Source organism: Hemibagrus wyckioides, linkage group LG10 (genome assembly GCF_019097595.1).
Source record: "Hemibagrus wyckioides isolate EC202008001 linkage group LG10, SWU_Hwy_1.0, whole genome shotgun sequence".
NCBI classification, from domain to species: Eukaryota; Metazoa; Chordata; class Actinopteri; order Siluriformes; family Bagridae; genus Hemibagrus; species Hemibagrus wyckioides.
Window position 1 is genome coordinate 12,206,058 of NC_080719.1, and position 22,634 is coordinate 12,228,691.

General features: G+C 36.9%; 1 protein-coding gene across 5 annotated transcripts in view; it reads left to right on the top strand.

Moving 5' to 3' along the window:
• The first annotated feature begins 380 nt into the window (after positions 1-380).
• Positions 381-22,634, top strand: part of atp11b (ATPase phospholipid transporting 11B) — a 49,450-nt gene continuing 27,196 nt past the window's right edge. For 4 of the 5 annotated variants that reach the window (XM_058400630.1, XM_058400632.1, XM_058400629.1 and 1 more), the window contains exons 1-17: positions 381-707; positions 11,519-11,635; positions 11,974-12,063; positions 12,620-12,700; positions 14,246-14,353; positions 14,451-14,579; positions 15,504-15,607; positions 15,700-15,747; positions 15,837-15,901; positions 16,041-16,122; positions 17,836-17,986; positions 18,459-18,656; positions 18,795-18,956; positions 19,407-19,582; positions 20,128-20,196; positions 20,444-20,517; positions 21,848-21,951. In XM_058400630.1, coding sequence (XP_058256613.1) covers positions 681-707; positions 11,519-11,635; positions 11,974-12,063; positions 12,620-12,700; positions 14,246-14,353; positions 14,451-14,579; positions 15,504-15,607; positions 15,700-15,747; positions 15,837-15,901; positions 16,041-16,122; positions 17,836-17,986; positions 18,459-18,656; positions 18,795-18,956; positions 19,407-19,582; positions 20,128-20,196; positions 20,444-20,517; positions 21,848-21,951 — 1,785 coding nt within the window. In that variant the 5' untranslated portion in view covers positions 381-680. The remainder of the gene's footprint in view (positions 708-11,518; positions 11,636-11,973; positions 12,064-12,619; positions 12,701-14,245; positions 14,354-14,450; positions 14,580-15,503; positions 15,608-15,699; positions 15,748-15,836; positions 15,902-16,040; positions 16,123-17,835; positions 17,987-18,458; positions 18,657-18,794; positions 18,957-19,406; positions 19,583-20,127; positions 20,197-20,443; positions 20,518-21,847; positions 21,952-22,634) is intronic. The other variant, XM_058400628.1, reaches the window with a different exon arrangement.

Sequence of the window (22,634 nt, forward strand, 5' to 3'; positions counted from 1 at the left end):
TATGACATCCATCATATTACAGTTCTTATTCGTTTAAAATGGCGTTTCTTTAATAAATTATATTTTATGTTTATTTACCATTTGTGGTTTTCACTGTCAGCACTTTGTAAAAAAAAAAAAAAAAAAAGGTAAAGCTGTAACTTTATGTTTTCTGACATGTTTACGATTTACAGTTTCTGAGTAACTGACATAATCTTGCAATATTAACTTCAAGAAAAAGAAAAAAAGAGAGGCTATTAAATGAACAACCGTTTATAAATGCTAAAAATTACAACTTGTATAGTTTATAACTTTTGAATATATCAATCTGGCAACAAGAAAATAACTTAATTGGTGTGTTTGAATCAATCTGGCAACCTGCGCGTGTGTGTGTCTGAGCGGTTTGTTGTTTCAACATCATTCAGTCAGTGGGAGGAAAAGGAGCTTCACTTTACCTCAGACATGAAGGACTAATCTATTTTATTTTCTTGTTCATTTTTAATGTTACACCACTTCTGTCGCCGTGCATGCCGTAATGTGTAGAAGAAGAATCTTGTGTGGAAGGAAAATATACATGTTGCGGAAGTATTTCGGCGGAGAAAGGGAAGGCGAGCTGGCTAACTTTTGCTAGCTAGCAAGCTAATCCGTTAGCAAAGCATCTTATTCAGCTAGCTGAACTAAGCTAAGCTAAAATCCCGAGGATGCTGCGGTGGATACGGCAACAGCTGGTGAGTTACACTTTTCTGGGTTAAAAAACAAACAAACAGAGGATTTACTTTTATTTTATATATAATTGAACCTTTAATAAGAGAGGATATTTGATGTTTGTCAGGTTTTAATTAGCATTAGCGGTCGAACTTAGCTTTTAGAAGAAAAGTCTATGGTTTTGTGAGTGACAGCACAGCTAGCTATATACTTTAATGAGTTGTGTGAAGTCCAGTATTTTCTATATTTGTATAGTTCTAAAGTATTTAGCTATATAACTAACCGAATAATAAAATAAAAGCTGCATGTATGATGAGCCTTTTCTGTAGTTTCACTCACTAACTTGCCTAAATGACGTCACACAGGAGTAGGCAATATTATCAAATAAATGAATGTTATATATTACAGCTACAGGAACCGACCTACTGATGCCATACTGACATAAAATCTATATGAATGAACTGAATAGTCATTCCCTCTCTTGTTGTTTGGTGATATTTGTATTTCAGGATTTAAAAAAAATTCTAATAGTTGAGTTCAACATCTCTGTCACAGATTTGTAATGATCTATATGACTGATATAAGTGTGTGTACTTTCAGTTTTCTTTCTGTCCCTGTGTGTAATTATACTCCGGTTTTTCAGGTGTGAGGACAGATCATGCCTACACCTATGCCAAAAAAATCTTACACAACACTTTATACACATTACAGCTGTCAGATCTCAGCAAAAAAGAGCAATTTAAAATGATTAAATCACTATTACAGTGAAAAAGAAAGGGCGTGTCCTCTTCTCTTAGAAGTAATAATGTGACTAGATGTGATAACACCTTTTAAGCCTACATTACGTCTACATTTGTAAAATGTTCAATTTGTTTTAGAGTTTTGTTACGAATTTAGTTGTCTTTTTTTTTAAGTGTTAAATATCTATATGTTCTTGAAAACATTCTAAATTTATTTTTAAAAACATATTCTACATTTATTTTTAAAAACAATTTATCTTAATTTAGTTGATTTACTACAATTAGGAATTAATTGTCTAAAAATATTGAAAGAAACTGAAATAGTTCTTTTTATGTTGCCTATTGTTTAATATAAATGTATATTGGTAGCAAGGCGCTGGGCGGTATGACATCAGAATATCGATACTGTCATAAAGTACATCTCAGCCTGTTTATCGGAAATGTGAAGATTGTGGATCTCGAGGTATATATATATATATGAAACAGGATGAAACTGATTTAATGTTAAAATATTTAAGTGGTCTTTTAAGTTGTAACAATTTTTTTTTCATTTCCATACGTAGATAAATCTAAAAGAGTATGTCTGAAATAAATAAAAGACATGTATTGAGCCATCTAGATCATCCAAAATGTTTTAAAGAGCACTACTGTATTTTACCTGTTGTAAAATTGTGATATATTTTTTGCTGTATCATTCAGTTGTATTAGTAATTACAGAAAGATGTAGAATAGACTAAAACTGATCTAGTTCTACTGGTGTGCTGTGTAGGCATGTTATCTGTCAGTATAATGAGTCACGTAATAAATAAATGCTATATTCACTGTTCTGGTGAAATAATATCCTGCCAGATTAGTCTAGATTATAATAATAGTAATGCTGCTGGTTCATTTTTTCCCATCTGCTACTTTTAACAGCAAAGCCACACACGTGTTTTTATGCCCGGTTATTTGAAGCTTCATTTAAAGTGAGCGTTTGATTTCTCACATCTCCCTAAGCGTTTATTTCCTCCATAATTAACATCTCTCCTTTCCGTCTTTTCTGTCACAAGTCAGGCGTGAAACTTCCTGCAGGGAATCCTGAACACGAACAGAAACAGAAAGTGTTTTCATGAAACTGGGGAATGTTGGTGTTATTTATGTTATTCACACACAGGGGCTTGTGCAGCATACATCGTAATTGTATTAAAAAATAATTGACATTAGTTTTATAATAATGATAATTGTTGACAAGTTTTATGTAAGGAGAAATGTGTTTTTCACATTCTTGCAAGGAGGACATTCCACAATACACATTAGTGTATTTCAGTATTTAATGAAAGGAGAATTTTAGTCATTATCATACAATTTCTGTCATATGATCTGTGATTTTTTTTTTTTTTTTCTTCACTCAAACTTGTAGCATGTATATCACCGTAACAAATTAGAATGATTTTTCCAGAACATTGTGCCTCTTCCATGTCGTGTAGCATGCACAAGTTAGCGTATTTTCCCTCGTGGTCAAAAGCAGATTTATTGCCGTTTGACTTTGCAGGCTGTTAATTAGGTGATTGTTCAGCCTGCAGGTAGAGTTGATCTCACCTGACAGGTTTTCTGTTGTCACTGTATAGATGTTACAGGTGTGTGTGTGTGTGTGTGTGTGTGCTGTCTGCATCAGATGCTCAGGTTATGCACGATGTCAGCATTACACAGGAAGAACAGGTTTTAAGGGGCAATATATGTCAGTGTGTGTAAAGGATGCATGGTCTTTGTGTCTGTCAGTATGAATGTAGGAATGGCCACTTTGTGTTTGCATCAGGAATGGTGGCACGATCACTGTGAGTGTCATTATGAGTGAAGGAGGAGTTGCCTCTGTGTAGGTCAGTATGAGTGAAGGAGTCATGGACTGTGTGCATGTCATCCCCCTTGAAGGAGGTGTGGCCTCTCTGAGTGTCAGTAAAGGATCATGTGTTAAAGATTTTCCTACCCTGAGATGAGTTAAGGGGGTGTGTGTAGCCTTCACTTCCACACCTTACTGTGTCAGTATGAATCACTATGAATGCTTAACAGCATGCAGGTTTACTATATTTTACCTTATTCATTTTAAAGTACTCTTGTTTAACACCCATTAATGTATATGTATATGTAATTGCTTTCAATTTAGGAGCATATGTGTATATACACTGATCACGCATAACATTCTGAGCACTGAGAGGTGAAGTGAATAACACTGATTATCTCATCATGGTACCTGTTAGTGGGTGGGATATATTAGGCAGCAAGTGAACATTTTGTCCTCAAAGTTGATGTGTTAGAAGCAGGAAAAATGGACAAGCATAAGGATTTGAGCGAGTTAGACAAGGGCTAAATTGTGATGGCTAGACGACTGGATCAGAGCATCTCCAAAACTGCAGCTCTTTTGGGGTGTTCTCAGCCTACAGTGGTCAGTATCTATCAAAAGTGGTCCAAGGAAGGAACAGTGGAACCGGCGACAGGGTCATGGGCAGCCAAGGCCCATTGATGCACGTGGGGAAGGAAAGCTGGCCCGTGTGTTCCAATCAAACAGACAAGCTACTGTTGCTTAAATTGCTGAAGAAGTTAATGCTGGTTCTGATAGAAAGGTGTCAGAATACACAGTGCATCACAGTTTGTTGTGTATGGGGCTCCATAGCCGCAGACCAATCGGGGTGCTCATGCTGATCCCTGTGTACCGCCGAAAGCGGCAACAATGGGCATGTGAGCTTCAGAACTGGACCATGGAGCAATGGAAGAAGGTGTCGTGGTCTGATGAATTATGTTTTCTTTTACATCACGTGGATGGCGGGGTGCATGTGCCTCACTTACCAGGGGAACACATGGCACCGGGATGCACTATGGGAAGAAGGCAAGCCACCACCTTTCATGTAAACAATATTCCAAAAGGGGGACCAACACAATATTAGGCAGGTGGTTATAATGTTATGGCTGGTGTGTGTGTGTGTGTGTGTGTATATATATATATATATATATATATGTGTATATATATGTATATATATGTATGTGTGTGTGTGTAATACATGTATACAAAATAATGATTTGGCGTAAAAGAAAGTCTGAATCACCTGTTTGATTCCTTCATTTTTTTTGCCACTCTAACATTAGAAGATTTTAATTCTCTACAGAGAAAAATGCTTATTCATACATTACAGTGTCTTTGCTTACAAGGAAATTGGAGAATTATTATTGTTATTTTAGAAATTCTGCTTTGTTTTTGTCGTGTTTTTCATGGCTGTAGCATTATTCTCAAAGACAGGAGCTCAGTGGGAAAAGAAGCTCCATTAATTTGATATATTTAATTAAGCTCCCTTGTCTTGTTAATGTATTGATTTATTACAGCCTGTGTTTCATCTCTTTAATGTGTCTCATTTCATTGCTTTGTTTAAAAGCTGGTTATTAAAGCTTAATGAATTTTACTCACAATTTTCCAGTTTACAGGAGATTTTTAATGGCATAAATGTACAGGTCTTTTGTGATTTTTCTGATGTTGCTGTTATTACTACACACTTCGCTGTAGCTCTTTTTGGCAAAAGCCTGCCCTTTTGAATGTGTTTCTGAGTGATAGCTCTGTACTAGTGAACTCTGATGTTAAATGGTGTATTATTAAATCATTATATCGCCCAAGCATAGATGCCACAGTTGCATTGTGTGTTTTGCTTGTTATTTTAGATGACTGTAACCCTTCCTCTGGTGTGGTAGGAACATAGAACAGTTCTCATCATGTGTTGTTCTTCTGGTGAGGTCTCACACTTACTTCCTTAAACATTTCCGTAACCCTGGGGAATTTGCTTTATTTCAGTTAAGACGTCAAAATGATGAAATAACCAGTGACCTAATATGTTGAGTAAATCTGATAAAGTGGTTAAAGCGGGTAAACATTATAGTAGTAAATAGAAAAGAAATCAGTGGCAAATAATGACAAGTTGGTGCTTATCTTTCTGTCTATATGCAAACCATATAGTATGCCAGTTTATTCAAGGCAATACAAAACGTCGAAGGCTTTTTTATTTCCACAGGACAATAATTATCAAAACCTGCAATGCTAAATTTCTTTGGCAGAGGCACAAATTGAATTTCCTCAGTCATGTGGTTGCTAGAGAAAGAAACACATTAGTTACATCAGTAAGTGCCTTCAGCATTTATTCTAAGCATAATTTAAGTACACTTGGTGGAATGTGAGCCGGTCTGGTGGCTTTGTAAAAATTCACTTTCTTAGAAATGTTAACTCGAATGTGCAATGAAATGAAGAGATTCAGTAGATATCCTGAGAGATCCTAAAGTTTCCTTTGTAAAAGCTGTGTAATCACATTACTGTGTCTTTACAAAGGAATTTCCCTCCTGTAGAAATCTTGATGTCATAAGAACCCATTTTAGCTAGAGATAACACAATATCACATTAATTTTTCTAAAACCAATACTGAAACCAAAACTTTGAGCATCACCCAACACTGATAGCATTCAAGGTTTCAGGGTTTAACTCTTTCACACAAAACTCACTTATTTAAGAAAAATATGCTTAGTCTAATAAATATAAGAAATGTTTAAATGTGTAAATATAAATCCTAAAAAAGAAAAGTCAAGACTCTGCCTTTCACATACAGCATACATTCACTCACTGTCCCTTTTACTAGGAATACCTACACATACTTGCAGCAAACTGATCAGCCAATCATGTGGCAGCAGCAAAATGCAAATAATCATGCAGATACAGGTCAAGAGCCTCACTTACTGCCTGCATCAAATATCAGAACAAAGAAAATCTGTGATCTCTGTGACTTTTATCTTCGTATAGATAAGAGCTAGCCAAGAGAAAGAATCTGAGGCTATCACGGGCACAGACTCACCTAAACTGGACCGTTGAAAAAAGCCATTTGGTATTTTTCTCGTCTTTAGCTGTCCAGTGTGATTAGATCTATGCCATTGATAGCCTTAGATTCCTGTTCATGGCTGAAAGGAGTGAAACCAAATGTATTCTTGTGCTGTTGTAGCCCATCCATCTGAAGGTTTGATGTGCAAGCATGTTACATTTCTTCTCACCACTATTGTACTATAGAGTGCTTTTTTGAGTTTGTCTTCCTGTCAGTTCAGACCACTCTCTTTGATTTCTTTCAGCAACAAGGTGTTTCAGCCTGCAGATCCCCCACTCACAAAATGTTTTTTGTTTTTTTCACCATTTTGTGTAAACTATAGAGACTTCTGTGTGTCAAAATCTCAGGAGACCAGCCATTTCTGAAATACTAAAACTAGTCCATCTGGTACCAACAACTATGCAGTTTTGGTTTAAGATGTTTGATTAAGTTGACAGCAATCACAATATTTCTTGACAGGTTTCAGCATGATTATATGCACTGTACTGCAGACACATGATTAGCAGTTTAGATAAATGCATAAATGAGCAAAGTGCCCATTGTTTGTACGTACAAACTATTCTTATATCACACATTAAACAGCCCAGACCAGCTTCCATAACTTATGACTTTTGGCAAAGGAATCAATCATTATATAAGCTCTTTAGATTTGTTTGTCATTATGACAATGACATTTGTTGTTATTCATTTATTAAATGCTGTGGAACATCCACAAAACTATTTCCTTTTCTAATTTACGTTGTAGCAGCTTTAAACAGTCATTCCCTCACCAGCCTCTATGTTTCTTTCATGAAGATAATAAAACTAAAACCTTGTCATGATGCCAAGAAACAAATTTCCAGCTGTGCATCTGACTGTTACAGATGCTAACACTGGAGACTCCTTCCATAAATGTTACATTAAAATCCACTTACAATTAAATGATCACACTCATTTTTAATTGGTGTTTGGTGTATAAGTCTCTGTGAATAAGTTGTTCCTATGGAGTAGTATAGTAGAAGTAGTAGTAATGATAATAATAATAATAATAATAATATTTCTGTTAATGGTCAGCTTTAAACACTTCAGCATACTGGGAAATTTCTCTTTGCTGTTTTTTCTTTTCTTTTTCTGAATGAAAATGAAGGACGTGGCATGCAAAATGAATGTAAAGTGTGTTAACGTGCACCAAGATTTTCCTTAAGGTGAAATGTTCTGGTTTTTATTTTTATTTTCAGAAGTACACAGTAACTAAGAGGCACACACATGTTCCTACTCCACCATTATTGAACCACTTCTGTTGTGACAAATGTATAATTAATAGTGGGTGGAATGTGTGGTATCTGTGTTGTGTAGCTGTACAGATGAAAAATGTAGTTCTTGCATTGAATTCCTTTGTGAAATCCATTTTGTAGTCAGGGTTTAATCTACTAAGTAGGATGACGTCATTTACTGTGTGCATGGTTTTCGTAAAAGGCAGTGAGACATCTGACCGATTCAGATGTTGACTGCCATTGGAGAGTGTGTACTGTGTGTGTGTGTGTGTGTGTGTGTGTGTGTACACTGCAAACACAAAAGCTCAGCGAGGGCAGCTGTTGAAAGTGAGTGTTGCCGCATGGACTGGGTGACGTGGCTTCCAAACTCACTAATTTCCATGGAACAGAAACAGCAGCTGTAAATGAAATGCCTTTCTTGTGTTTATTTCACTGCCACCTCAGCCATATTTAAAAGTGAAAGTCTTTCTTGAACAGGGATTAGAAACATTACAGAGAATGAAAAGAAAGTAAAACAGAACCAAATATTTAAATTATAAATATATGTCTTATTAATTGTAAAATTGTGTTCAGCAACTTATTTAAATTATTATTTATTCATCTGTTCTAACCAGTTTCTAATGATGTGGGGGCTTGCAATGCTGGAGCAGAAGCAAAAGTATTGTTTCTGTTTAAAGCAAACCTATATTTAATATTTAAAATCTTGTTTCTATTCCCTGATCCAGTCTCTTGCTTCTAATCCTTTTTTTTAATAATGTCTCTGCCTAATATGAACGTAAATGGCTTTTACATTTGAGTTTATGGGCTAATAAAAATTAATAGCGGAGAGTTTTCAATGATAAAATATACACCCCAAGTGAAGGTTTGTCATGGTACGATAACCTGATCCAAAAATATCACAATATTAATTCATCGCTATATGGTTAAAAGAAAAGCATACACTGGTGGTGAAAATTAAAGATATTATTTATTTCGAATTCTGCAGACAGAAGTCTTCGTCTTCATATAAAGATATTGTAAGGGTTACGCACACTCACCACAGGCACGAATGATCTTTACTACTTCCTTGCAAATATTTCTGAATTTAGTTTCTTTGTTAGTCAGAATTCTGAAATATTGTTGTCAGATTAGTATAGTGCTGGCTCACCTGGCTAGTGAGCTTGCCTTTCTGTTTCTTTCTCATTTGTTCTTTTTTATCGTCTTGCAAAATACCAGAGAGCCGAAAGAAAAGTAGAAAGGTTTCTTCCATTCTTAGCTGCTTTATGGAAATGGCTCGTGTTGTCATGGCGATCGATCAGGCCGTGATTAGATTAGTGTCCCTCTTTGGATTTAATTATTCTGACAAATGTGCAGTAGTTAAGTTAGAAATCTAAATTGCATCATAATCTAGTTACTTGTGTTGCAAGAGGTCATGTCCTCACAAAAAAAAAGCTTGGTCTTTGTTCACGTGGGATTTAATCTTCATCAGGAATATGATTTTTGTTTGCTGTGCGTCATGTCTGACATCCCACATCGCCTCCTGAGGGACTGTAAATAAAAAGCCGGTAGTGGAATTCAGTCGTAAGTGATTTAAGTCTGCAGTGCTGCCACCGAGACCTTTCTGAAATGAATTGTTCTGCTGCTCTACGTCTGAATTAATAATGCACTTTTCAGGCCAGCACTCGGGCACGTTTCCTCCTCAAGGCCATTTTTATTTTACGAGTTAAAGTAATGTGCTGTCATTCATGCTCCTGGAGGCCTGTCATTCTACAGAGATTAGAGCTCAGAAATACATTTGACATCTAATATTTAAATAATTTCTTAACATTAGGCTTTCTCTTACAGTCTTCCCAGAATCGCTTCACCATCTTTAAAGCTGTTTCACCAATTTGTCTCTACATAGGAACTTAAAATCTCACCAGTTGATGATCTCTTTGGAGTTATATAGTTGGCGACATGCTGTTATAGGAAAATGATGCACAGTGGTCTGGTGTGATTGTAGTTTCGATTCTTCCTATTACAGTATGTCCTGAAGTATTTTATCACTCTTATACCACCTTTTTGCCAACTGTTACAACTATTTATGATGTCGTGTTTTTATCTATTTATAGTTACCTTTCATGTTGCACTCTGTTTGTTAGAGCAGCCTCTCTCTTTGCTCTCTCGAAGTTAATAAAACAAACAAACCAAAAAATCACCTTTTACCACTGTTAACAATACCATAAAGCATAAACTGTTCTGAAGATGTCAGTAAACTTAATCACATCGTTACCTTTTTAGATTCTATCTAGAAATGTTAAATAAGCATCTCATTGCAGAAAACCTCTGGAACAATATTTATTAGACAGATGAAACAAAGTGTAACTCGTAGCAAAATGGTGGAAAGGGAAGAGTATGTAAAAGGAAAAATGAAGGGCTCGTGATCCAAAGCATACCACATCATCTGGCAGACATGGTAGAGGCAGTGTTGTGGCATGGACATGTATGACTGCCAATAGAACTAGATCACTGGAGTTTATTGATGATTTGACTGCTGGTAAAAGTAGCAGGGTACATTTTGAACATACTTTAAGTATAAGAGCTATGCTTTCTGCTCAGTTTTAGTCAAATGCTGCAGAACTAATAGGACGGCATTTCACAGTTCAGATGGACAGTGACCTGAAAAATTACACTGATGCGACCAAAGAGGCAAAGAAACTTTCTTAGTTCCAATGAAGAACCTTCATAACTATATACATAACTTCAACAGCTAACTAGTAACACACAGAGTAACACACTAAACAGTATGAAAGTCAAGAGTTTTTGATTTATTTGTTGTGTACATAATCATACCAGCTATGTATACACTCCAGAGGCACGTATAATCTCTACTGTTGCCTTCCAAACTTTTTTTTTTCCTTGTCAATGCAAGTTGTGAGAGTGGAGCTAAAGAAATGTTAGATCACAATCTCCAAAGGGTTGGGCTGCAGAATTATTTGAGATCTCAGTTCAGATGTCGCTGACGTGGTGGCCTAGTGTTGCACACCTACATAGAAAATGAAATCTGGCATGTTACACTGTAGCCTGCTAGGGTTAGTCAGAGTTAAAGAATTGGACAATTTGTTCTCGATTTTGTGTAGCGACGTGGCTAATATGCAGAACTATAAAAACATAGGCATAAAGAAATAATGTTATGATTTTACATTTTGTTGCTAAAGTATACCATTATATAGCCACTTTTGGGATTGTCACCCTGTCCTTTGGTTCCTTGATCAGTTGTTTTTTTTTATTAGCATCCTGAAAAATGATGGAGAGCTAAAAGTATAGCTGAAACATTACAAGAGCTTTAACTCAAGAATGTCCTTACTTTTGTTAGTTTCTTCATTTATATTTGAGCCTGTACAAATAAGGGTCTATGTAAAAGATAAAGAAAGAAAGAAAGAAAAGAAAAGAAAAGAAAAAGGTGGGGTGAAAATGTCTATATTTCCTAAATGGTTAATGCAATATTTTGTCAAAAACCGTGAATTAAAGCTGAAAATATACAATTCAATAACAACTTGATTGATTCTTGTTTTTGCATTTGATTTTTTTTTCCTCTTGTGGCGATGTACCTAGGCAAAAGTACAACAATTGTCAATGATCAAATACTTATGGACCTGATTATATGTTTAAAGACTAAGCTAATGTTAAGTTTCTAGTAATTTTAGACTTTTTATTTTTTCTAATATTATTAGTATTACTGGAGTTACATCATCTTGGGTTGATTTTCCAGATATTTTGCATTTAAGAAATTTTAATCCTCATAATTCATTATAATATTATATGCTTAATTTCTTGAATTTTTCCTGTTTTCTGTCCACTGGAACAAACAAGTCAATCACATCTATACATACATACATACATACAATAAATAAATGCTACTTGCAAGAAAGTTTTGGACACAGAGAAACGAGGAGACATAGACAGTCAGAATGTCTGACCTATTTGTGTTCCCCTCTTGCAGGGTTTCGACCCGCCACATCAAAGTGACACCAGAACCGTTTACATCGCAAACCGCTTCCCTCAGCACGGACATTACATTCCACAGAGGTTTGCGGATAACAGAATCATCTCCTCCAAGGTAAGTCTGGACTGAGAGAGTCTGATAATTACATAACCACCTCTGTAGCACGACAAAACCTATAGTCTGCATACAAAAATGATGGGCGCTTTTAAAATTGGCAGTCTATTCACATTACTCATAGAGCTTTAGTCTTATTCACAGCAAAATTCATAGTAAAATCATGTATTGTGATATGAAACTTGAAGTGTTCTGATATGATATGTTTTTGCTCTTGTGCATGTTAAATGTTGTGTGTGTGTGTGTGTATATATATATGATTTTTTTTTTTTATAACTGTTTTATCTTTTCTGTGTCTGATGATAATCACTCACACAGCTTTCATGTTTTCTCTGCAGTACACCATATGGAATTTTATTCCCAAAAATCTGTTTGAACAGTTCAGAAGAATAGCCAATTTTTATTTCCTCATCATCTTCCTTGTCCAGGTAAGACCTCTGATGTGGTCTGTGTGTGTCTATGTGTGTGTGTGCATGTATGTGTATTTGTGTGTACATATGTGTATGCATGTGTGGGTGTGAAGTGCTTTACCATACCCATGAGGAATTTAGCAGGCATCTGTAGCAGGCTTCTGAATGGCTCTAATTAACAACACTCTGTCTTGAATCGTGTATTCTTGTACTCTCCTTTATACTGTCTATCAAATAGTTTTATTTGAACTCTGTGGAACTGATGACATTTGTTTGTTTACCTGGTAAAGGTTTGTTATCTAATTCACTTTGAAAAAATATTATTTTTGTAACCTCTATTAAATCATGCCACTGCCCTTGAGGCAGCTTGCTGTTTATCAAATCTGCCATCTTAGAGTAAAGGTCATGAGAGTCAGATTGTTATGGAGCTTTGAAAGAAATCTGAGCAAAATCAAAATTATATTAGAATTTTATTTTAAACACATTTATTTTTGTATTTTTGTTTGGGTTTTTGTCATTGTTGAGAGCTGCAGTACTGGATATCTCTCTTATGACACTCTACTTCTTTCTGCAGTTAATGATAGATACCCCAACTTCCCCTGTGACGAGCGGACTTCCCTTATTTTTTGTCATTACAGTAACTGCCATTAAACAGGTGAGTCTTCTGTGTTTAGCTGATGAAACTATTGTATGTCATAATACATAAGTGGTGATATTTTGAGTTAAACAGTTAAAGTATCATTAAAGTATAAGCGAGAAATAGAGCTACAGAGCTTTTCTACAGTCCCCTTGAAATGTATTGGAACATCAAGACTAATTCTTTTGTGTTTGCAATGCATCTCTGAGTGTGAAATCAATAAATGGAGATGAGGTGATAGTTCAGAATTTCTTTTCTGAGAATTTTTTTCTTATTTGTACATCTAGATGTTTTGAACACTTTATTTGGTGAGCAAAAGTATATGTACAGATGCTTTTAATGCAAATAACACTTAACATCTGCTTGCAAATCTCTTGCTTGCAATAACTCCATCAAGCTGGCAACCCACAGACATCACCAAACTGTTGCATTCATTTGTATGATGCTTCTTTCAGTTTGTTGTTTGTTTTTGGGGAGGGCTTTCCCTTCAGTGTCCTCTTGAGAACATGGAATGCTGCTCAATTTTGGTTGAAGTCTGGTGACTGACTGGGCCAATCTAAACTCTTCCAATTTTTTCCCCCTGATGAAGTCTTGTGTTGTGTTGGCAGTGTATGTTGGGTCATTGTCTTGCATGATGAAATTCCTTCCAAATATCTTGGATGCATTTCTCTGTAAATTGGCAGACAGAATGTTGCGGTAGACTTCTTCATTCATTCTGCCGCTATCATCATGAGTTACATCATCCATAAAGAGTAGTGAACCTGTTCCAGAAGCAGCCAGGGACGTCCAAGCCATCACGCCAGCTCCAACATGCTTGACTCATGAGCTTGTATGTTTTGGATCATGAGCAGATCCTTTCTTTCCCCACTCTTTGTTGAAAGCTGAAATTCTAATCTATCGTCTCATATTCATCTTTTGAACTTTGAACATCTTTTGTATAGCAAACACAAAATGAATTGGCCTTTGGCATTCAATCTTTTTGAGGGGGTTACTGTATATTTGGGCAGCGGTTTTCTTATTGATTAGCACACTTCTTAAACTGAACTATAGCAGCAGTTATGTGTTTAAGAAATAGCTTTGTTTACATGTCATTTGTTTGATATTTTAAAATTGGCATGATGTCATAGGTGTGTAAATCCAAAGTTTATCCATTAAATAGGAGGAGAATTGAGTGTAAATTCAAGAGGGACAGACATAGCGACTGCGCCTTCTTCACTGAGCCTGACACACACACACACACACATTGTCTTGAACACTGATGCACACGGAGGCCATGCCTCCTTCACTGAGACTGACACATACAAAGAACACACCCTACTTCACTGAGACTGACACACACAGAGGCCACGTCTTCTTTCACTGATGCTAAAAGGCACTATGGCCACACCACCTTCACTGAGACAGATACATAGAGGCCATGCCTCCTTCATGTCTGTGTCTTTGGTATCTGTGTATTAAACATTGGATAGATTAGCACACTGATTTACGGAATATTGTGATGGTTAAAAGAGGAATTGTGTACTTTTTCTTTGTTTCACATGCACACACACACACACTATACAGGGCTATGAGGACTGGCTGAGACACAAAGCAGATAATGAAGTTAATGGCGCTCCGGTGTTTGTGGTGCGCAGTGGCAGTTTGGTGCAGACTCGCTCCAAGAATATACGAGTGAGTTTCATTTCTAATTCTCATTCATCGTTATTGTCATTGAAAGGAGCTATATAGACTACTGTCACATTGTTATGGCTTCTCTGAATGTCTCCAGGTTGGAGACATAGTGCGAGTAGCGAAAGACGAGACGTTTCCGGCTGATCTGGTGCTGTTGTCTTCAGATCGGGCAGAAGGGACATGTCACATCACAACGGCCAGTTTAGACGGAGAGACAAACTTGAAGGTCTGTGGCTGTATGAATTTTCACACTAGTTTAGTATAACTAAAACTGACACCAAACCCCAGTTACTTCCTGTGGGTTATGTTCATATAGTGCCATTATTTGCTCTGTATGTCTGTTTTGCCTGGTTGTGTGTCGCTGTACAAAAGCAGCAACGTACACCAGTTTGTGCATAAGATGTCTATTCATTTCAGTTCAGCTGATATCATTGAGAAAAAATAGTACGTTTTCATCGCTTAGTTCTAACTGAAGGCTTGAATACTTCGTTATCATTTGAATATTTATTTATTAATTGAATCTATAGTTTGCAAGACAACACTGTCAAAAATATGATAAATTGGTATTCCTCTTAAACATTTATGATTTTCAGCCTGTTTTTGCTGAAAGCCCATACAAAGTTTGGTTAGACCTAGAAATTTTTGATGCACTGCTATGATTCTTGTCTAGTCCTCACTAAGACGAAAACAGTGCTGGATGGTGCCAAAATCGTGGAACAGCCAAACATATGGTAGTGGTGATGGAGAAATGTAATGTGCAAAACACTCTGCTTAGTAACTCAGAACATTTGTGTTCATGCAGATAAAGGATTAAATTCATATCTTATGTCTGAATGTATATATTTCTGTGAAGCTGCTTTGTGGCAATGTCCAGTTTTATAAGCGCTATTTAAATAAAAGTGAGCCTGTTTTCTGCCTGAGCTAATTATAAGATTTCACTGAGTGATAACCTAAGTATGGTAATTTTCTTTAATTGCAGAATTTGGACACAATTTTATTGAGATGTTCATTAAAGAACAAAAATCAGATTTTGCTACCATTTCCACACTGTAGATACTGTAGTGTTCCATCTGCTGTCTTCTCCATTTTAACAGGCTAATGTGCCATTAAGTCATTTTTGCTGCTTAGTTCATTACCCCTCTGTATTCAGACTCACTACGCAGTACCCGAGACAGCCGTGTCCCAGTCCGTGTCCCGGCTCGAGTCACTGCAGGCTGTAGTGGAGTGCCAGCAGCCTGAGCCAGATTTGTACAGGTATGAGAAACAAGGCAATAAAATCTTTTTAGCAGTTAAGATAATATTATTATTATTATTATTATTATTATTAATGATCTGTTTCTTCACAGGTTTGTTGGGAGAATCACAGTAACACAATATGGGGAGGAGATCGTTAGGTAGGTTTGTAAGTCATAAAATTATGGTTTGTTGTGGCTCATAATTACACTGAGAACTCGCTAATGGCTATGTGATCGGTTGTGTTTAGACCTCTAGGACCTGAAAACCTCCTGCTTCGAGGAGCACGGCTGAAAAACACCAAAGAAATATTTGGTAGGTTTTCTACATTTCCTTTTTTCGCACTTAAGCATTTCTGTGTGTTTTAAGTTATAAGTCTGTTATGAGTTTCCATCAAAAAAATCAGTAAAGTGTTTTGTATTTGAGTAATTATTCTCATTTTGTTTTTGTCCAGGTGTGGCCGTGTACACAGGCATGGAGTCTAAAATGGCTCTGAATTACAAGTGCAAGTCCCAGAAACGCTCAGCAGTGGAGAAGTACGAAGTTCTCTCTCTCTCTCTCTCTCTCTCTCTCTCTCGTTTATTCTCTTTTTTCTCTTTTTTTTCCCTCTTTTTCTATGCGTCACTTACTCCATATACAGTGAGGGGAAAAAATTATTTGATCCCCTGCTGATTTTGTACGTTTGCCCACTGACAAAGAAATGATCAGTCTGTAATTTTAATGGTAGGTTTATTTGAACAGTGAGAGACAGAATAACAACAAAAAAATCCAGAAAAACACATTTCAGAAAGTTCTACATTGTTTTGCATTTTATTGAGTGAAATAAGTATTTGACCCCTTTGCAAAACATGACTTAGTACTTGGTGGCAAACCCTTGTTGGCAATCACAGACGTCAGACATTTCTTGTAGTTGGCCCCCAGGTTTGCACACATCTCACGTCTCAAGGAATTTGGGCCCACTCCTCTTTGCAGATCCTCTCCAAGTCATTAAGGTTTTGTGGCTGACCCTTCAGCTCCCTCCACAGATTTTCTATGGGATTAAGGTCTGGAGACTGGCTAGGCCACTACAGGACCTTAATGTGCTTCTTTCTGAACTACTCCTTTGTTGCCTTGGCCGTGTGTTTTGGGTCATTGTCAGGCTGGAATATCTATCTGTTTTCAATGCCCTGGCTGAGGGAAGGAGGTTCTCATCCAAGATTTAATGGTACATGGCCCCATCCATCGTCCCTTTGATGCGGTGCAGTTGTCCTGTCATCTGAGGATGGTGTACTTGGGGTCATAGGCAGCATTCCTCCTCCTCCAAACACGGCAAGTTGAGTTGATGCCAATGAGATGGATTTTGGTCTCATGTGACCACAACACTTTCACCCAGTTCTCCTCTGAATCATTCAGATGTTCACTGGCAAACTTCAGACGGGCCTGTACTTGTGCTTTCTTTAGCAGGGGGACCTTGCGGGTGCTACTGGATTTCAGTCTTTCATTGGCGTAGTGTGTTACCAATTGTTTTCTTGGTGACTATGGTCCCAGCTGCCTTGAGATCATTGACAAAATCCTCCAGTGTAATTCTGGGTTGATTCCTCTCCGTTCTCATGATCATTGAAACTCCATGAGGTGAGATCTTGCATGGAGCCCCAGACCGAGGAAGATTGACAGTCCTTTTGTGTTTCTTCCATTTGGGAATAATCGCACCAACTGTTGTCACCTTCTCACCAAGCTGCTTGGCGATGGTCTTGTAGCTCATTCCAGCCTTGTGTAGGTCTACAATCTTGTCCCTGACATCCATGGACAGCTCTTTGGTCTTGGCCATGATGGAGAGTTTGGAATCTGATTGATTGCTTCCTTCTGTGGACAGGTGTCTTTCATACAGGTAACCAGCTGAGATTAAGAGCACTCCCCGAGAGTGCTCCTACTGTAATCTCAGCTCCTTACCTGTATAAAAGACACCTGGGAGCCAGAAATCTTTCTGATTGATAGGGGATCAAATACTTATTTCACTCATTAAAATGCAAATCAATGTAGAACTTTTCTGAAATGCGTTTTTCTGGATTTTTTTGTTGTTATTCTGTCTCTCACTGTTCAAATACACCTGCCATTAAAATTACAGACTGATCATTTCTTTGTCAGTGGGCAAACGTACAAAATCAGCAGGGGATCAAATAATTTTTTCCCTCATTGTACACAAAATGCAAATCCTCTCTCACCTTTATTTTAATTCATGGCTCCAAATCAATTGTGTAAATCTCTCTCAGGTCGATGAACACGTTTCTCATCATCTATCTGGTTATCCTGCTTTTTGAGGCTGTCCTCAGCACCATTTTAAAATATGCCTGGCAAGCAGAGAACAAATGGGATGAGCCATTCTACAACAAGAAGACAGAGACGGAACGTAACAGCAGCAAGGTAAGATCGTGGTTTTGTCTCTTTTTTTTTAATCCACTCAATCCAATCAGATTGCCCAGCAGGTGAGAGGTGGGATTTTATGAAAAAAATAATAGTGAATACTGATCATAAATAAAACTTAAAGAAGTTTACTTCCAGAACAAAAAGTAAAAAGTAAGCTAGATAAATATAAATTAAAAAAGTAAATAAAATATTTATTTTAATGACATAGATAGATAGATAGATAGATAGATAGATAGATAGATAGATAGATAGATAGATAGATAATGTGGATAGATAATGTAGATAGTAAGTAGGACTAATTAGTACTAGTATTTGCCAGAACTACTTTTTTAATATATTTTTTAAATATCAACAACAGTGCTTTAAAAAATAAAGGTGTTAACATCCTAAAGAATTTTTAGCTGACTAGCTGACCATTAATTACATTTTAAAGAGCATTACAGTTTGAAACCATTTTTTTTCCTCTCAGATTTTGAGGTTCATCTCTGATTTCTTGGCCTTCCTGGTTCTATACAACTTCATCATCCCCATTTCGCTGTACGTTACTGTGGAGATGCAGAAGTTTCTTGGTTCCTTCTTCATCGGCTTGGACCTTGACCTCTATCATGAGGAGAGCGACCAGAGAGCCCAGGTCAACACCTCCGACCTCAACGAGGAGCTGGGGCAGGTGTGTGTGTTTGTGTGATATCTCATCATGGGTTTTTCATCACGAGTGAAAATGTGAAATAAGTTTCTGTTTAAATTTGAAATAAATTTCTCTTTACTCCATTCCGAGTAAACATTTTTTTCTTTTTCTGTGCCATAGGTGGAGTATGTTTTCACCGACAAGACAGGGACTTTGACTGAAAACGAGATGCAGTTTCGTGAATGCTCCATTAACGGTATGAAGTACCAAGAGATCAACAGCAAATTGGTTCCTGAGGGAATGACTGAGGATGTCCCAGATGCCAGCTCTTTTTCTCGCTTGGTGAGACTCTAATAAAAATATACAGAAACCATGGTGTAAAATTATAAACATTTGACACCATAGGAACATCTTTGAGGGAAGTCAAGAATTGTGATGAAATGCTCAACCCCTAGGTAGCGTGTGATTGGACAGTGATTGCATTTCAGTGGCATGTAGCGTAACCGCAGCACACTGTGATGAAATTGGAATGCAAAGTTAAATTACTTACTGACCGAAAGACACTGTTTATTTCGCAACAAAAAACAGTGTTTCACCGAAGAGTTAAACAGAGAGTAGGAGAAGTGCACTGGCAGTTTTGCTTTTCAGTATAAAATGTCACTTTTTTCCACTGGTGAGATTGCTGTTTAATAAAAAAAAAAAAAGAAAGAAGTTGGCAAAGGAAAAAATTAAAAAAAAGACAAGAAAGGAAAGAGAAATGAAAGAAAACTTGTATGTGTATGTGTCTTCCAGAGCAGAGAAGAGGAGCTGTTCCTGAAAGCTGTGTCTCTGTGCCACACAGTTCAGATCAGTTATGATCAAACTGACGGTGTGTCTGATCCTTTCTCACATGCTAATGGATTCACATCTCAAATGGAGTATTATGCCTCATCTCCTGATGAGAAAGCCCTCGTGGAAGCCACCAAGAGGTAAAAAATAAACTTACCGTATGTGTCAGAGGAGCTTTCACACCATGACTGCGCTGTTGTGGTGTGTGGGTTGATTGATGTGTTTTAGCTGTAGGACATATTTCAATTAAAGCATGTTCATGATATACCTTTTAGTAATATGTTTAGTAATACAGCCTGGGAGTGTGGGTTAGGATGGGAGGAAGAGAAAGACTGAAAAGTTGGGAAAGACACGTTGAGAAAGAAAGAAAGATATTAAGAAAAAGAGGAAGGAAGAAATAGAGAAGGATATGTAAAAAGATAGGATGGAAGGAAGAAACAGAGAGAGCAGATGGGTTGGACTGTAAGAAAGATGGTGAGAAAAGAAATATGTAGAGAAAGAATGAGTGGGAGGTTAAGAATGCAGTTTAGGGAAGGAACAAGAGAGAGAGAGAGAAAGAAGAGAAATCTGTCCAGCGTTATTTCTGATGGGTTTTTTTTGTCTTGTTGAATAAACTAACTTTCACATCTATTTATTTACCATTTTTTAATAAACTCTGCTCACTGGTATTGTTTCAATTCTGCAGGATGGGCGTGGCCTTCACAGGAATTAACGGAGAAACCATGGAGATCACAACATTCGGCAAATCAGAAAAGTGAGACTTTGTGCAGACCCTAGTTATATAAGGAATAAACCAGTGAATCAGTGCTGTGCTGTTACTGGAAAATATTTAACAGTGTCTGCATTAATATGTAATTTGCAGCTGCACTCCTGTCAGAGCTGCTTTTTTTAGAAAATTAAAGAATTTAGTAGCACTGTGTATAAAATGAAGCTATGCATTTAATTCAGTTCTTAATGTCTGTGAATTAATACAGTCACATCAGTCGCTTTTTCCCCCACAGATATAAACTCCTTCATGTGTTAGAGTTTGACGCAAACCGAAGGCGCATGAGTGTGATATTACAGACTCCCTCAGGTGTGTGAGCAGAATTCTTCAAATTTGCACCATATAGATTTCACATCCATCATTATATATCTTGCACTATATACTTATGTTCATTCAGCTTAGCTGGGCACTGGAACATCTGATCTCAGAATTATGTTCAGAGAGTTGGTATGGGGTGGGGGTTCCACACGTGCCATGTGTGAAACTCAACTTTCTGAGTAGGAGTTCCAGGTCAAGTCTAAGATCAGAAGGTCCATGTTCCAAGCTGTAGTCAAAGGCAGCATAAATAAAACTAGATATGTAATCGGCTGCCATGTACAGCTTAATTAGTCTGATTAATCATTTACTATAAACACAGGTTAAATTGCATGTTTTTTTTTTTTTTACTTTTAAATATTTGATTCCTGTGGTTAAAATACTGTATAGGCCTTAAAGTACAGTAATCCCCCGTTTATCCACCCGCGATAAACGAAAATCTGCGATACCACGGACACCACCCCCAAATTTTTTATTGTTTAAGCCGTAAATGACCCTCCCACACTCTTTAAACACACACAGAAAACATTTGCAAGCATATAGCTAGATGAATTAATAGGGCTTGCAGAAAAAGTGTAAAAATACAGCGTACACAGAATAACACTTGGGACAGTGACACGTGAAGAACTGGGATGCTGGAGAATTCTTCTTCCCTTTCCCCAACTGCACACATAGCCAGCAGCCAATCACAACCGTGATTAAATGAATGGGGCATTCCGATTGGCCAGACTCGTTCCTCCAGCCGTACTGTATTTAGATTTTCAGCATCCTCGCACTGTGCTTTCCTAAACAACGCTACGTGTTCTTATTAACATTTCACTTCATTTTCAATTAATGTTTATATTTTGTAATTAATAATTATATTTTTATTAATAAATTACCTTATTTCAACATAAAAACAATTCACTATAAGGTTTGCAGATACCACAATATACCGGGAAAATCCGCAAAAATAATTAGTTATGTTCCAAATAAAAATCTGCGATATACCGCGATATAGAGGGGGATTACTGTACTTAAATATTTTTCTTAACACTTAACTTCAGTATAACATTTACAGTCATTTTCTAGTCATGAGAATTGTGACCACTTGAATCTACAAGTCGGCATATTATACTGTAAATAATATGTAAGGTGAATGTATTTCTATTATTGATTACTGTTGTATGTTTTTATAAATAGATTTAGACAGATTTAACAGAGAGATATTTTCTATAATATCTTACATATTTAATTCACAAGTAGTATCACAGAGAAGAGTTTGTGTGTGGTGAAATAAACTCCGAGGCAGTCAGCTAACAATAAACTCCTTGTGGTGTATTAGGGGAGAAGGTGTTGTTCACTAAAGGAGCCGAGTCCTCTGTTCTTCCCTACACCAAGAGTGGAGAGATCGAAAAGACCAGAGTGCACGTGGACGAATTCGCTCTGGTAAGAGACTCGATTGATATTGTAGAAGCCTCTGAACCCGTTTAATTAATAAGCGTTGTCCTTTCTGTAATATAACTACTGCAAATTACAGGTCATAGGAAAATAATCAATGGAGGCATGGTGTGATAAAGCAGAGGTACTGATACTCCCCTGTGATCAGTTACATTTTTGCTATAACAGCATGTCCTGAAGCGTTACCTCAGCATTTTTTTATGATTGCAGTTTTTCTAATGTATTATTGAACAACACATCCTAAGCACTTATAGTTACGTTTAACATTGTTGAATATCTGCAAACATTAGCTGCAGCAGCTATAAACAGTTGTTCCCTCACTAGACTCTTTTCTTAAAGTAAAAAAAAATGCAGCTTGACAAGAAACTATAAAATGTGAACACTTCTGTTCGAATAATATATCAGAAGTCCCTGAGAATGAGCTGCTACCATAAGAATTATAACATATTAGAATGAGCTCATCAATATATACCAGCTGCGCTACTGTCAGAGCGGCTGTTACAGAAAATTAATCAACAGAACAGAATTGCAGGAATATTGAGATTTTTTTTCAGACAAACTTACGCTCCTTTGGATTTGCCCAACATAAGCTTCTTTAGAAGACATATGTTGTGTTTTATACGTATGTTATAGGTAGTGTCATATCGTACTACTGATTATGTGCGACGGGA